The sequence below is a fragment of the Petromyzon marinus genome, chromosome 37, assembly GCF_048934315.1.
Source record: "Petromyzon marinus isolate PM22_M1 ecotype Great Lakes invasive population chromosome 37, UKy_Petmar_22M1.pri1.0, whole genome shotgun sequence".
In the NCBI taxonomy this organism is placed as follows: domain Eukaryota; kingdom Metazoa; phylum Chordata; class Hyperoartia; order Petromyzontiformes; family Petromyzontidae; genus Petromyzon; species Petromyzon marinus.
In genome coordinates, this window is record NC_133703.1 from 14041668 (window position 1) to 14054186 (window position 12519).

Genomic DNA, 12519 nt, shown 5'->3' on the forward strand with positions numbered 1-12519 from the left:
CCGCTCATGGCCAACACCTGTGAATCATCCGAATCAGTCCTGGGCCTCCCCTAGGTTGACTCAGCCTCAAATTAGTGCGATGTGTAAACATCGCCACTGGGAAAACAGAGGCAGCCAGGCATGGTGCTGGCCACCCACCCCCTCGTGTACCATGCTGGCCTTTCTAGGTGCTCGCGAACAACACTTGCCCCAACAGTCCGATAAGTATGTTGAACTTCTTTCGCATCAGACGTAGCCAACCATGATAATCGGAGGTGTGAGGAAGGACAACAAACTAAACACAAAAAGGCCTTCGTCTTTATATATCCCAAAGAACCAATGTAACAAGACTGTCACTTTATAATGAAATCAACTGACCGTGCATCTGGACTTTGTTATGGTTGGCAGCTGCACCCTCCTGCCACCCAGGAGGGAAGAACACCTCCTGGTCGGCCAACGCCACCATGCGCCCATCGGCCAGGGGGATGATGGGAAGGGAGCGCAGTGCAGCGTGGGTCTCCTCCTCGCCGTCCGCTTGCTGCTCCAGGCAGCGGTATACGCAGACCAGCAGGCGCGCCACCTCGTCCAGCGGGAGGGCTGCGGCGGAGACGGTGGCGCACATGGCACGCAGCGACAGCAACAACAGCAGCAGCACCGTGCAGTCAAATCAACAGCGCCTCCATCAAGTCACACGGCAATATCTATGGGACCTTTTTTCCAGTATTTAAAAATTATGAAAAGTAGAATAGGTTTTACCCTTTGTGGCAATAAAACAAGTATTAAGATTTTGACTTAAAGCTTTTGTGACTGCAGGAATTCATATTCTTTGGGTCTTTCGGTAAAGTAATGTAGATAGGTTAATAGAAAATAACAAAAAAATTTATTTAAAAAAACTACGAAGTTTCGATTGAAAACCAATTTCTTTCAAACTGCTTTTTACATTTAGTTTGTTCTTCTCCCCGCACCTCCAATTAGCACGGTTGGCTATGTACGGTGCGAAAGAAGGTCAATAATGTACAGAGAGACCGCCGATGCCGTACTTACCCTTCCTGGCAGCGTCCGCTTCCCGCAGGATGGCGCGCGCCACGGCGAGCACGTCGTCCGCGCTGAGCGCGTGCACGCCCAACTCGCGCGCGAGCGCGGGGCTCAGGGCGCCGCGCGCTACCGCCGGGTGAAGGTACGCCAGGCCCAGGTGCTGCGCCAGCAGCGCGGGCGACACGACCTCGCGCACCAGCTCGTCCCGTGCCACCGTCGTCTCCGACGGTGGGCGGAACTCCAGCGGCTCGCCTGGGAGCGAACGCGCGCGGGAGGGGTTGGGAGTGAGGTTGGGGCGGACGTGGGCAAAGTACGGCCCCCGGGCCGTACACGGCCCGTTGGGCTTTTTAATCCGGCCCGCCGAACTTGTCCAAATATTAGTGTTGTTAAATAAAATTTTACCTTTCTCCTGTAATGCCCCCATTTCCCCATTAGATGACGCACTTTGACCGGGAGTTACGACATGTTTTTGTATTGTTCATGTTCGTGCAATTGATTAAATTGCCTTGCAAATAAATGCTTTGCTACCTGTTAAAGGCCAAATCCTTTCATGTAATGATTTTTACATGTCATTTATATTAGTTCACACAAACACTCCATCCATCTGTTCCTGGCCCGGCCCCTCTGTCAAATTTTAGAACCCATTGTGGGCCGCGAGTCAACAAATTTGCCCACCCCTGGGTTGGGGCGAAGGCGATTAGTCACACCCCACTAATGGCGCACGCAGGTTAAACATTGTTACGGTTAGACGTATTTTCAGGTTGCACCCCGTGTTGTTCAGCACGATGTTTGACAATTTCGCTGCACGTGCTGAAGTCTTCAGCTGTTGAAGAAACTCCCGGCAGATGATGGAATGAAACGATGCGACACATTGGAGCACCGGACAGCTTTGTGACCTCGCAGTAACGGAAGGGCTGCAGAGGTGAAGGTTACCAGACGGCCCCTGGATGGGCAGGCAGGGAGTAGCCTTGAGCTGCTGGATGATCTGCTTCACAACGGGACGGAAGAAATCGAGGATCTCGTCGGGAAGCGGCACAAAGCGCAGCAGCTGAGACAGGCCCTCCAGTATGTCCAGGCTTGAGTGGTGCTGCAAACACAAAGACGCCCAATAGAGCCATCACAGACTGTTGGGGCAAGTGCTGTTAGCGAGCATCTATGAAGGCCGACACAGCACATGAGGGGATGGGTGGCCAACACCACACCCAGCCGCCTTTGTCTCCTGAGTGGTGATGTTTACACACCACACCAGGTACTTATATGAGGCCGAGTCGACCTAGGGGAGGACCAGGACCAGTTCAGATAATCGTCACCGGTGTTGGCCATGAGCGAAAATCGAACTCAGGTCGCCGGCTTCGTAGTGCAGCGCGTGCTAACAGCTATACCACCATTCCCCACACGAGACGAGCACGTGACTCTCAGTGTAAATGGAGCCGGAGCGCGAATAAACGTGCCGATGCCCCAAGTACAGTTGCCACCATTTCTATGACAGAGCAAACCCAGGCACATTTCTCAGCGAGCCCAGGTCTATTGTTAAAACTGTGCAGTTCACGGTGATAAAATTCAACCATAACCATACCCGGGGTACCAGATCTCGGCACAAATCAATTCCTGCTGCCACCGAACACTGTCCGGGGTCAAACGCGGACAGGTGGCAGCCCCAGTCGCGAGGCCACATCTGTGCTGACTCACGGTAAACGTGTGCAGGGCCTGCAGGAAGAGCCCCGGGATCTCGGAGCGCAGCCACTGGTTCCACGCGCTGTCTCGGTCCACGTCCTCGCGTGACGACGGCACTTCAAAATCACCTGACCGGAAGGAGGGGGTGGGAGGGAGAGTAAGAAGGTACGAAGGGGAACCTTCTAACTCTTTCACAGCGACGCGTTCTTCGCGTGCGTCACCCTGCAGCCAACCTCTCTGCTCTCGTGTGTGAACGTGGGTCAGTTTGGTTCAAACGTTCAGAATGAATGGAGCATGACCCTGGCCCTTGTCCAACTTATTATTTTCCATGAGATAATACCAAACACATCATTCATGCGTGTGTGTGTGGCCTGCAAGAAAAACCTACATTCTCTCGAATCATGTATCGGGAGCAGTCACAGGTGGGAAAGCATTGCCGAATTCCTTGAAAGGCTCAACTCTCTGCAACTTATGTTGAAAGCATTTATGCATTAGTTCTGCCCGTACCTCTTTGTGCCTGTACTGGGGGCACATCGACTGTCTCGTAAAGACGATTGAATGCGAATTCATTGCTCATGTAAAGTTGTGTTGCCCGAGGGTAAATGGGCTGCATTGATGAAAAGGTTGCCCGAGCTCCAAGGATGACGCCGTTTATGCGCGATGTCAACCCACTGCATCACATGTCGAACAATGGCTCGGAACGTATCGTTCCCTCTTGCTACATAAATATTTCAAGCGCAGGTTGAAAAGGGTTACAGAATTCATGGATGCGTCCGATTTTTACACACTTTTATTGAACTTGCCGCTTGTCGGTATCCTTTGAAATCTTTGACGCTTAACATCTTCGTCCCTGCTAAGCCTAACGAGCTCAAATATTTATACACAGACTCATCTCATGTGACAATTCAAGACTTCATTTAAAAGACCGGTCCAGGTCCCGCCCATCGTGGTCCGATTCGGGTTTTTAACTAAATTTTAATAATTGATACTACCACATTATACCCCCCCCCTTTTTGAAATCACTAACGGTGGCGCCCACCTACGAGGGTAAACGTCTTGTCCAATCGTAGCAGCTCTTGCTGGCCAGCCTATGACCAATGAAAGGAACGCTTATATCGCCGCTCGTCATGGCGCCGGAGAGGCCGTTGTGCTTCCCTCTTCCTTAGCGTGAGAGCAACAAGTAGAAACAAAACATGAAGTAAAAAACAAGATGTTCAATGCACACACTTTTATTTGCACTCAAAAGTAGAAAATAAATGATTTCGACCCCAGAATTAATAAAATTTGATGAAACATATCGAAAGGAAGCCACCCATTTTTTTATTAAATACATCAAATCTGATTAATTCTGGGATCAAAATAATGTATTTTCAAATTCTAAGTGCAAATAAAAGCGTGTGCATTTAAATGCTTGTTTTTTTACCTACTTTTTAAAAAAATTCATCGTTAAAAGCTTGCATAGCTTTAATCCAAAAATTGGGTCAACAATTGCTGGGATTTTAAGTCTCGCCACTTTTACGTAAGGAGGCACAAGTAGGCTGGCTTCACGAAGAGACGTTCAAAGCGACCGATTTAAACCACGTCTCACGTCTAAATTTGAATAAAAACAAAATAGCAGAATCACGTAGGGGCCAACTGAGATTGTTTGAAGCAAGAACGCTCACAACCACCGACGTCCCGTGTGGACCGATCTTGTTTGTGTGCTGCAGCGTACGTGTGCATAATGCCAGAGTGTCGGTGCAGTGGGAAGTTCACTGCTCTACAAACCCAGAGCCCTGGAATTCGTTTCCAGGGGTTTTTTAAGCATTGGCTTCAAGCATCAGCAGGTGAATGGAGGAGCAAGTGAACAGGAGGTGAGAGGAGACGAATGATGAAATGGTTAGGATGATAGGAGGAGATGCTACGAATGTGTTTATCCATCTTCTTTTTGGCGAGGTGGATGCAGGGAGAGCGTAGCCGGGCAACGCACCCTGAATGATGAAGCGGAAACCGTAGCTGCGGAGCGGCAGGAAGGCGAACACGGGCTGCTTGTCCAGGAGTGAAGGCAATCCCCCCGAGCGCTCGCCCGGCTCCGCCTGCTCCAGAGGGAACGCCAACGCCAGCTCCGTGGCTTCCACGTTCTCCTTCATCTGACGGAGCACGCGTGCAACCAAGGCAAAAGATTACCCGTATTGCCTACAACCGACTGTTGGGGCAAGTGCTGTTCGCGAGCACTCATTAAAAGCCGCCATGGCACACGAGGTGGTGGGAGGCCGGCACCACGCATGGTCACCTTTGTCTCCTCCACACTGATATTTCACACAAGTGCTGTTAGCGAGCACCTAAGGCCAGCACGGCGCAATGACTGACACACGTCCGCGCGGACAAAAGCGTTTTGTCAGAAAGCGCCAAGGCAACAGGGTGTCAGTGTAACCGTAGGTCTTGCGCCGCTTCCAGAGCTTGTTTGTTGTCGTTCCCCCACACCTCCAATTAGCACGGTAGGCGACGTACAACGCGAAAGAACATTACATTAGATTTCCAAGTTTTACTAATTTGCTTTTTTTAATTTTGATTTAAAGCTTTCGTGACTGCAGGAATTCAGACCGCATCCATTATTTTCGTCTCCCCCCTCCTCTTTTCCGAACATAGATGGACTCGTCCATCTGAATTACTGCCAAATCGCTCTCCGTGGTGCTAACGTTAAAAAAATCCACTTTTTTCAAAATTTTCTTGTTGTGGTTTTCACACCTGATGATGATTACTTGTGTTGCAGTCGAAACGTCGTGAGAATTTTATTGTTTTATATTTTTATAATTTTATTGTTTTCCCTTCTACGTGACTTTACCGAAAGAACCAACAATATATTGCTTTAAGTTTGTTTTCTCTCTGTGTGTGTCTCTCTATTAATTCCTGCAGTCATGAAAGCTCCAAATCTCTCATTGACATGCTAATTTCTCCACCCCCCCCTCTCTCTCTGCCCCCCTCTCTCTCTATTTAAGGCCTCGACACAGAGGCGTTGTTTCTCTGTGTTTCCGATGTGTGTGTCTCTCTCTGTGCGTCTCTGTGTTGTCTATCTCTGCTTATGTGTCTGTCTATGTGTCTCCGGTTCTGTGTTTTGTCTCTCTCAAATTTAGCAATCTTGGGAAGAACGTAATCAACCAGGTAGGGTGTTGACTGTTATGCTAGCCGACTCTCTGTGTTGTATTGCATTATATTTCTAAGTATACTAGGTTTATTTTCTCTTTCTTTCGTACCTGATGATGATTTGCTTGTGTTGCAATCGAATCGTCGCATTCTAATATTACATTTATTTTCTTTCTACGTGACTTTACCGAAAGAACCAAAAAGCAGCGCGAAAGAAGTTCAACATATACACATATACATTGGCGCGGAGCACGCGAACGGGACGCGAGCGGGGAGCGTAGACGGCACCTTGGCGGCGTTGAGCGTCTTTTTGACGAGCAGCCATCTGTCGCAGCCCGTCGAGTGCTCGATCTCCACCACGCCGTCCCCGAGCTCCCTCTGATGCATGAACTGCACGCTGCCGTCCACCTGCAGCGCACGAACACGCGACGGCGAAGCCCGACGGGCCACGTGTACTTTACCCCAATAAATACGCAGGGAGACGGTGCGGCCACGCAATCGCCTGGTTGCTCCGCTGTTGGCGGTTTCAGGATACTCTAGAGCGGTGGTTTTCCAAACTTTTTGTTCCAACCGTATGTGCCCTTGCCTGACCCAACATGGCTCTGAGAAACCAATTGTCCATTTTGGGAGGTATCCTAACTAGCTAGTAGCTGCAAGAGAATTTAAAAAAAATCGAATCAACGGACGCTCTGCACGCGTGACGTCTTTTGTTCGCGCTCGCTGGTTATTCTTGGAAACCCGCATCGTTTACGATCAACGAGTTTAGAAAGGATTTTTATATCGATTAAGGTTACTATATGGATTTCAATATTATCGTAGTTATTTTATATTGGCAGATTCATACGTGATTATTCACCAATAACTCTAATGTATGATATAATTTCACACAATTATAAATGACCTCACGTACCCCCCGAGACAATTGCCACGAACCCCTAGGGATCCGCGTACCCCCGGTTGAGAACCACTTCTCTAGAGAGCCCCTCTCGCGGGTATTTGGCCGACTCGTCCACGCTGGCCAGATGTTTTGAAAGAGTAGGAGCGCTTTTTATCTCACCGCACGCAACCTGCCGGTTAACTATCTGAGGTGGACCCATTCACGCTGCTGGGTGCAAAGAGGGGCGCGGGAGTTGAGAACCTTGCACTATTGTGTAAACTAATACACTACAGCGACAGCAAACCCTTCGAGAGGATTTGCGTGTTACATTATTTTTTAAACGTATGTAATTTTACTTTTAAAACAGCCTGTATAATCGGGCTACAAGGCAGGAATGTGAATAGTGAAATTGTACTTACTTTTTAACATTCCCCTGGTTTGCTAAAAAAACTAAGTGAATTGGCAATTTTTTGCCTATATGACAACTTCATTTGATAGGCGGCTCCGTCGAGTATTGGAGGGTTATAGTTTAAAATGTTGACATTATACCAACATGACGATCTGACCCAAAAGGAAAGATCCATGAACCAGCAAACAAGCGAATACTTGGCACAATTTAAACGCAACAGACAAGCGATCCTTCAACTCAACTGTGCATTGTAGGCTCTTGATTGTTGACGCCGTTTGACTGGGCGAGTGGGCTATCTTTCCCGGCACGGTGGTGTGGGTACGTGGTTTATGTTTGGAGTTTGCATGTTCTCAGCGTGGTCGCGTGGATTTTTCTCCGCGTCTTACAGTTCTTCCCTCCACATTTATAAACAAGCGTTTAGAGTATTTCACTGCTATAAATGTCCATGTGATAGGCCACTTTGTTGAGCTATCATTTGTGGCCAGGTTGCTTCTGAAAAAGAGCTACATAGCTCATTAGGCCTTACCTGGTAAAATAAAAAAAATTGTTTAGTTTAGTTTATATGTGGAGATGGCTTGTGTTTGTGAGGTGCGGAGGAATGGGATGGTGTGCATTCAGTTGGTGTGTGTGTGTGCGAGACAAGACGCGTCCTCTAACAATGCGTGAGAGACACCCAGAAGCGAGTCGTGAATGGCAGGTAATAGTTAACCTGGCCAGCAGTGGTTGGGGGTGGGTGAATCGAATCTGGGTGGTTGAGCGAGAGGATAACAAAGCATCAAGGGGCCCGGTCCCCGTGCTACGGAGCCCGCTGCGTCGTGGGAATAGCGTGGCGTCACCTTGTTGACTATGGTGATGACCCGCAGCCGGTGCAGGAAGAGCAGCAGGGACGGGTGCACGTCACGGAACAGGTTCTTTGTCTGGTGGCTTTCCGACTTGAGAGGCAGAACGATTCGGGTCATCCAACTGCGGAGACGCAATGCTCATGGTCACGCGTGGCTTCCAGCAAATCAGCTGTCGCCTATGACCAACGCACCCGGGATGTGCCCAATCTCGGATGCTAAAGCAGGGTTGAGCCTGGACAATACTTGGATGGGTAACCCGCCCGTCCATAAAACAGGTGGCTATGGCTGCGGAGGTTATGGACAGTAGAGGGCAGTGCAGAAAAATCCATAGTTGTACTGTACCTCTATGCTCCCCCCCCCCCGTGCATGCTCCCTGCCTTCACAAACCTGCACTGACTAGCGTGGTGAAGTATGGTAAAATGACCCCCACAATCCGCAAGGCGTACAGAGGTCAACAAACCTTGTCGCCAGGGACGGTCGCTATAAAACTTCCCCAGGGTACTTTGCAAACGTTAGGGAAGCATGTCATGTCACCCTTTTTTCCCTGTGCCCACAGCGCCAGCAGCCACCCACCTGTCCTCCTCGCCAGGCACCCCAGTGAGGTCCAGAGGCCGCCTGCCGCCTTCCTCCTCCTCACCCTCTCCCACCTCGACCCGCCCTTCGTCCACCCAGTGCGGCAGGATGAGGCCCATGGGGCCGCTGCGCCGGTCGAAGCGAAGGTGGAAGCCGTTGGAGTGGATCTCGGGCCTGTCCGTGACCTTGAACACCGACTTGAACCCTATGCCCTTCTGCCCTGCACTCGCAGCGGTGCGGAAGAAGAGTGCACACGACAGCTGAATGGGTCAGGGGCAGGCGGCTGGGGGGGGAACGGTCGAGACGGTCAACGGTGATCGTATTCGCACGCGTGACGGCTGTGTACGTGTCAGGACGGACTCTGACATCGCTCACCACTGACATTAGTTATCCCCAGTTTGGAATCAAAAGCGGGTTGCTAGGTTCAGAAAGCAGCAAGCATGCTCACCAATGTACCACTGTACCACCTCATTGAATGCATATCTTTCGATTTAAAGCTTTCGTGACTGCAATGATTCATCTTCTTTGGTTCTTTCGGTAAAGTCACGTAGAATGAGAATAAAATAATAAATTGATAAAATAAAATAACACAATAATATTCTCACGACATTTCGGCCACAACACAAGCGGCCTTCATCAGGTGAAGGGACGAGACTGGCTGGTAGGACAGCGCTGGAGTGAAAAAGCCACGTTCAGATCACGACCTTTAGGCTGTGTGAGAGGAAACAAAGCGCCTTGACAAAGGAATTAGCATATAATTTAGCATTGAAATGGCTGAGTGATTAGCTTGTGACTGGTCACGGAAATGGCTATGTTAAAAGTTAAAGCATACACATCCGCAGAGGCACCCCTTGACAAAGGAATTAGCATAGAATTTAGCATTGAAATAGTTAAGTTAAAGCATACACATCTGCAGAGGCACCCCTTGACAAAGGAATTAGCATAAAATTTAGCATTGAAATAGCTGAGTGATTAGCTTGTAACTGGTCACAGAAATAGTCTCGTCCCTTCACCTGATGAAGGCCGCTTGTGTTGTGGCCGAAACGTCGTGAGAATATTATTGTGTTATTTTATTTTATCAATTTATTATTTTATTCTCATTCTACGTGACTTTACCGAAAGAATCAAAGAAGATGTATGCATATCATTTGTAGAAAAAAAAACAAAGATACTCCATACAGTCTTTGTTGACTTTTGGAGCAAGTGTTTGTTAGCAAGCTCATATTAAGGTCGGCATGGCACGCGAAGAGGCGGGTAGCCAACAGCACGTCAGGCTGCCTTCATTTCCCTAGCGCTGATATTTACACACTGGACCAGGTACGCATTTAAGGCCGAGCCAACCTATGGGATGGCACCGTTAACGTCGGCACGACCTGGACGCCACTGGCACCGGAGGGAGAGGGGGGGGACTCACCAATATAGCCGTACTTGTGCTTGCCCTTGGTGCTCTTGCCAATGTCACAGATGTAGCGCACGTTGCGCTCGCTGAAGCCCACCTCGTTGTTAAGCAGCGTCACGCGGTCGTTCTCCACCACGAAGAGGAGGCTCGGCGGCTGCGCGTCTGGCCCGCTCGGGTAGCTGTTGTCGTCTGCGTTCTGAAATTTAAGAACAATGTCACCAGGTCAAGGCCCACCAAGCCCCATTGCTCTTTGTCAAAAGCAGCCTGACCATAAATTACAACTCTACAAAGTGGATTGTCACATGGAAATTTAAAGCAGGCAAATACTCTAAGACGCATGTTTATAAATGTGGGGGGGGAAAAAAATCGGAGGATCCAAAGAAAATTCCACACGACCATGGGGAGAACATGCAAAGAAGCAGCGGGCATTAGGGTCGGGATTGAACCCCATGACCTCCTGCATACGAGGTGAGGGAGTTAACATCTCGCCACAACGGCGCCCAAATGAAATGCGCATGCGAGGCCACGATAACGACAACAGAAATTCGACGAACATCTCAAAGCAGGAAAAAAGTCATCTAACATTTCCAAGGTGAATACATAAAGCTGTCGGGTTGATCGATGATCCATCTATCACCGATTCACTCTTCAGTTACTCGCTCACGGGCGGTCAGTCACCTCCTGCTCACTATTCTATTGCTCCTACCATGGTTATGGTTCCCGTGAACTTCATTCATGAATTCCTCCAACAATGTTGAAGACTTACAGTTTCATCTCCTCTGTGCTTATTTAACCACCACATTGCTTCCCTTTCTGCTTCTTCCCTCGCACAGCTCTGCTGTGCAATTCCCTCCCATTGTCTCTTTTCCACAAGTTTTTACAAGAATGACCTTGCTCAATTCAAGAAACATAGCGACTCCCTTCATTAAACACCATGGACAGTGCCACGTGTTACTCGCCGCTTGGCATTTTGGACCTTTGGGCCTGTGCTCGGTAAGTGCGATACTTTGTTTTATATAACATTAAAATGAGAGGATCTGGAGATGGAAGTCCATGACAGAAACCACTTGGCAAAAGCCAAAGTACACATCCCTCAGCCTGGAAAACATCATGGGACAAAGTAGGGATGACCCTGCTGAGGCTGCGATGCCCCAAATATTGGAGGAAGTCACCCCCTGTGAATGGCTGGCTGAGGTACCATCCGTTGAGGAAGTACTGAAGGCGACCCAGAGTCTGAGACCAGGAAAGGCACCAGGCAGAGAAGATCTCCCAAGCGAAATGCTGAGGGAGGGTGGCGTTTGTGCGCAGACTGCCCTACATGACATCATAACAACAGTCTGGGCCACTGGACGGGTTCCGCAGGATTGGAAGGATGCCCTGGTGGTCCCCCTCTTTAAGAAGGGGGACCACACAGACTGTAACAACTACAGGGGCATCTCACTCCTCAGTGTGCCGGGAAAGGTCCTGGCAAGGATTATTCAACATCGCCTTGCCAGGCACGTTGAGGAGAGGCTTGCGGAGCCCCAATGTGGTTTCAGGAAAGGGTGGTCCTGCACAGATGCCATATTTTCTGTCCGCCTGCTACAGCAGAAATGTAGGGAATTCCAACAAGACCTACATCTCTGCTTCATTGACATGGTCAAGGCCTATGATACCATCAATACGCCTGGGCTCTGGGTTGTTCGTGCTTTCGGAGTCCCTGACCCTCTGCTCACGCTCATTAAGGACCTTCATGATGGTGAGCAGGCCCGGGTAAAACTACGTAGCCGGGAGTCAGAGCCATTCCCTGTACACCTTGGGGTGCGACTGGGATGTCCTCTGGCTCCAACATTATTTAACATCTATTTCAACCACATAGTTCGTGAAGCCTTCAGTAGCTGTACCGGAGGAATTTCCGTCTGGTACAGATACAATGGGACGCTGATCGATGCCCGGGTGCGGTCAAGGGATGGCTCCCTATTGGTCAACCACATTATGTATGCCGACGACCTGGTAATTGCTGCTCATTCAGAGGAGGAGTTGGAGGCGCTGCTGCTGAAACTGGAGTGTGGCACTAAGAGGTGGGGCCTTACCGTACATCAGCCCCACCAAAATGAAGCACCTGCCTGTGTATTTTGTGCCATCGGGCAGTCCACCCCCACAACTCCCAATCGGTGATGGGGCAGTTGGGGAGAGAGTGGAGAGTTTCCCATACCTGGGCAGTGTGCTCATGACCGGCTCCAGTTTAACAGCAGAGGTCTCACTCCGAATCAGTCGAGCGACATTATCTTTTCATCGGTTGCGTAACGCTGTGTGGAAGCTACCTGGTCTGTCGCTCCGCACGAAGCTTCGGATCTTCTCGAAACGTGGACCTCCCTAATGGAACATCTTCGCCGGTTAGAAACATTTAGGCTGGCCTGCCTACAATCAATCTTGGGTTTAACCAGGCTGGATTGTGTGAGGAGCTCACAAATCCTTGAAATATCTGGACAAAGTCCCATCGGTGAGCATCTTCGGCAGGCAAGGCTGCGTTGGCTGGGCCATGTAGCCCGCATGCCCAATCACTGCATGCCCAAACAGCTTTTGTTCAGCCGGATCGAGGGGGCTAAACAGGCGCGGCACGGGCTAG

The 12519-nt window shown here is 49.7% G+C and overlaps 1 protein-coding gene across 3 annotated transcripts in view; it reads right to left on the bottom strand.

Moving 5' to 3' along the window:
- LOC116949713 (uncharacterized) overlaps nucleotides 1-12519 on the bottom strand; it is an 84507-nt gene that overhangs the window by 28809 nt on the left and 43179 nt on the right. For all 3 annotated transcript variants that reach the window (XM_076072321.1, XM_076072322.1, XM_076072320.1), the window contains exons 19-27: nucleotides 9927-10107; nucleotides 8513-8732; nucleotides 7934-8060; nucleotides 6100-6219; nucleotides 4658-4817; nucleotides 2704-2816; nucleotides 1948-2101; nucleotides 1024-1266; nucleotides 358-576 (exon numbers count right to left, since the gene is read on the bottom strand). In XM_076072321.1, the coding sequence (XP_075928436.1) occupies nucleotides 358-576; nucleotides 1024-1266; nucleotides 1948-2101; nucleotides 2704-2816; nucleotides 4658-4817; nucleotides 6100-6219; nucleotides 7934-8060; nucleotides 8513-8732; nucleotides 9927-10107 (1537 nt within the window). The remainder of the gene's footprint in view (nucleotides 1-357; nucleotides 577-1023; nucleotides 1267-1947; nucleotides 2102-2703; nucleotides 2817-4657; nucleotides 4818-6099; nucleotides 6220-7933; nucleotides 8061-8512; nucleotides 8733-9926; nucleotides 10108-12519) is intronic.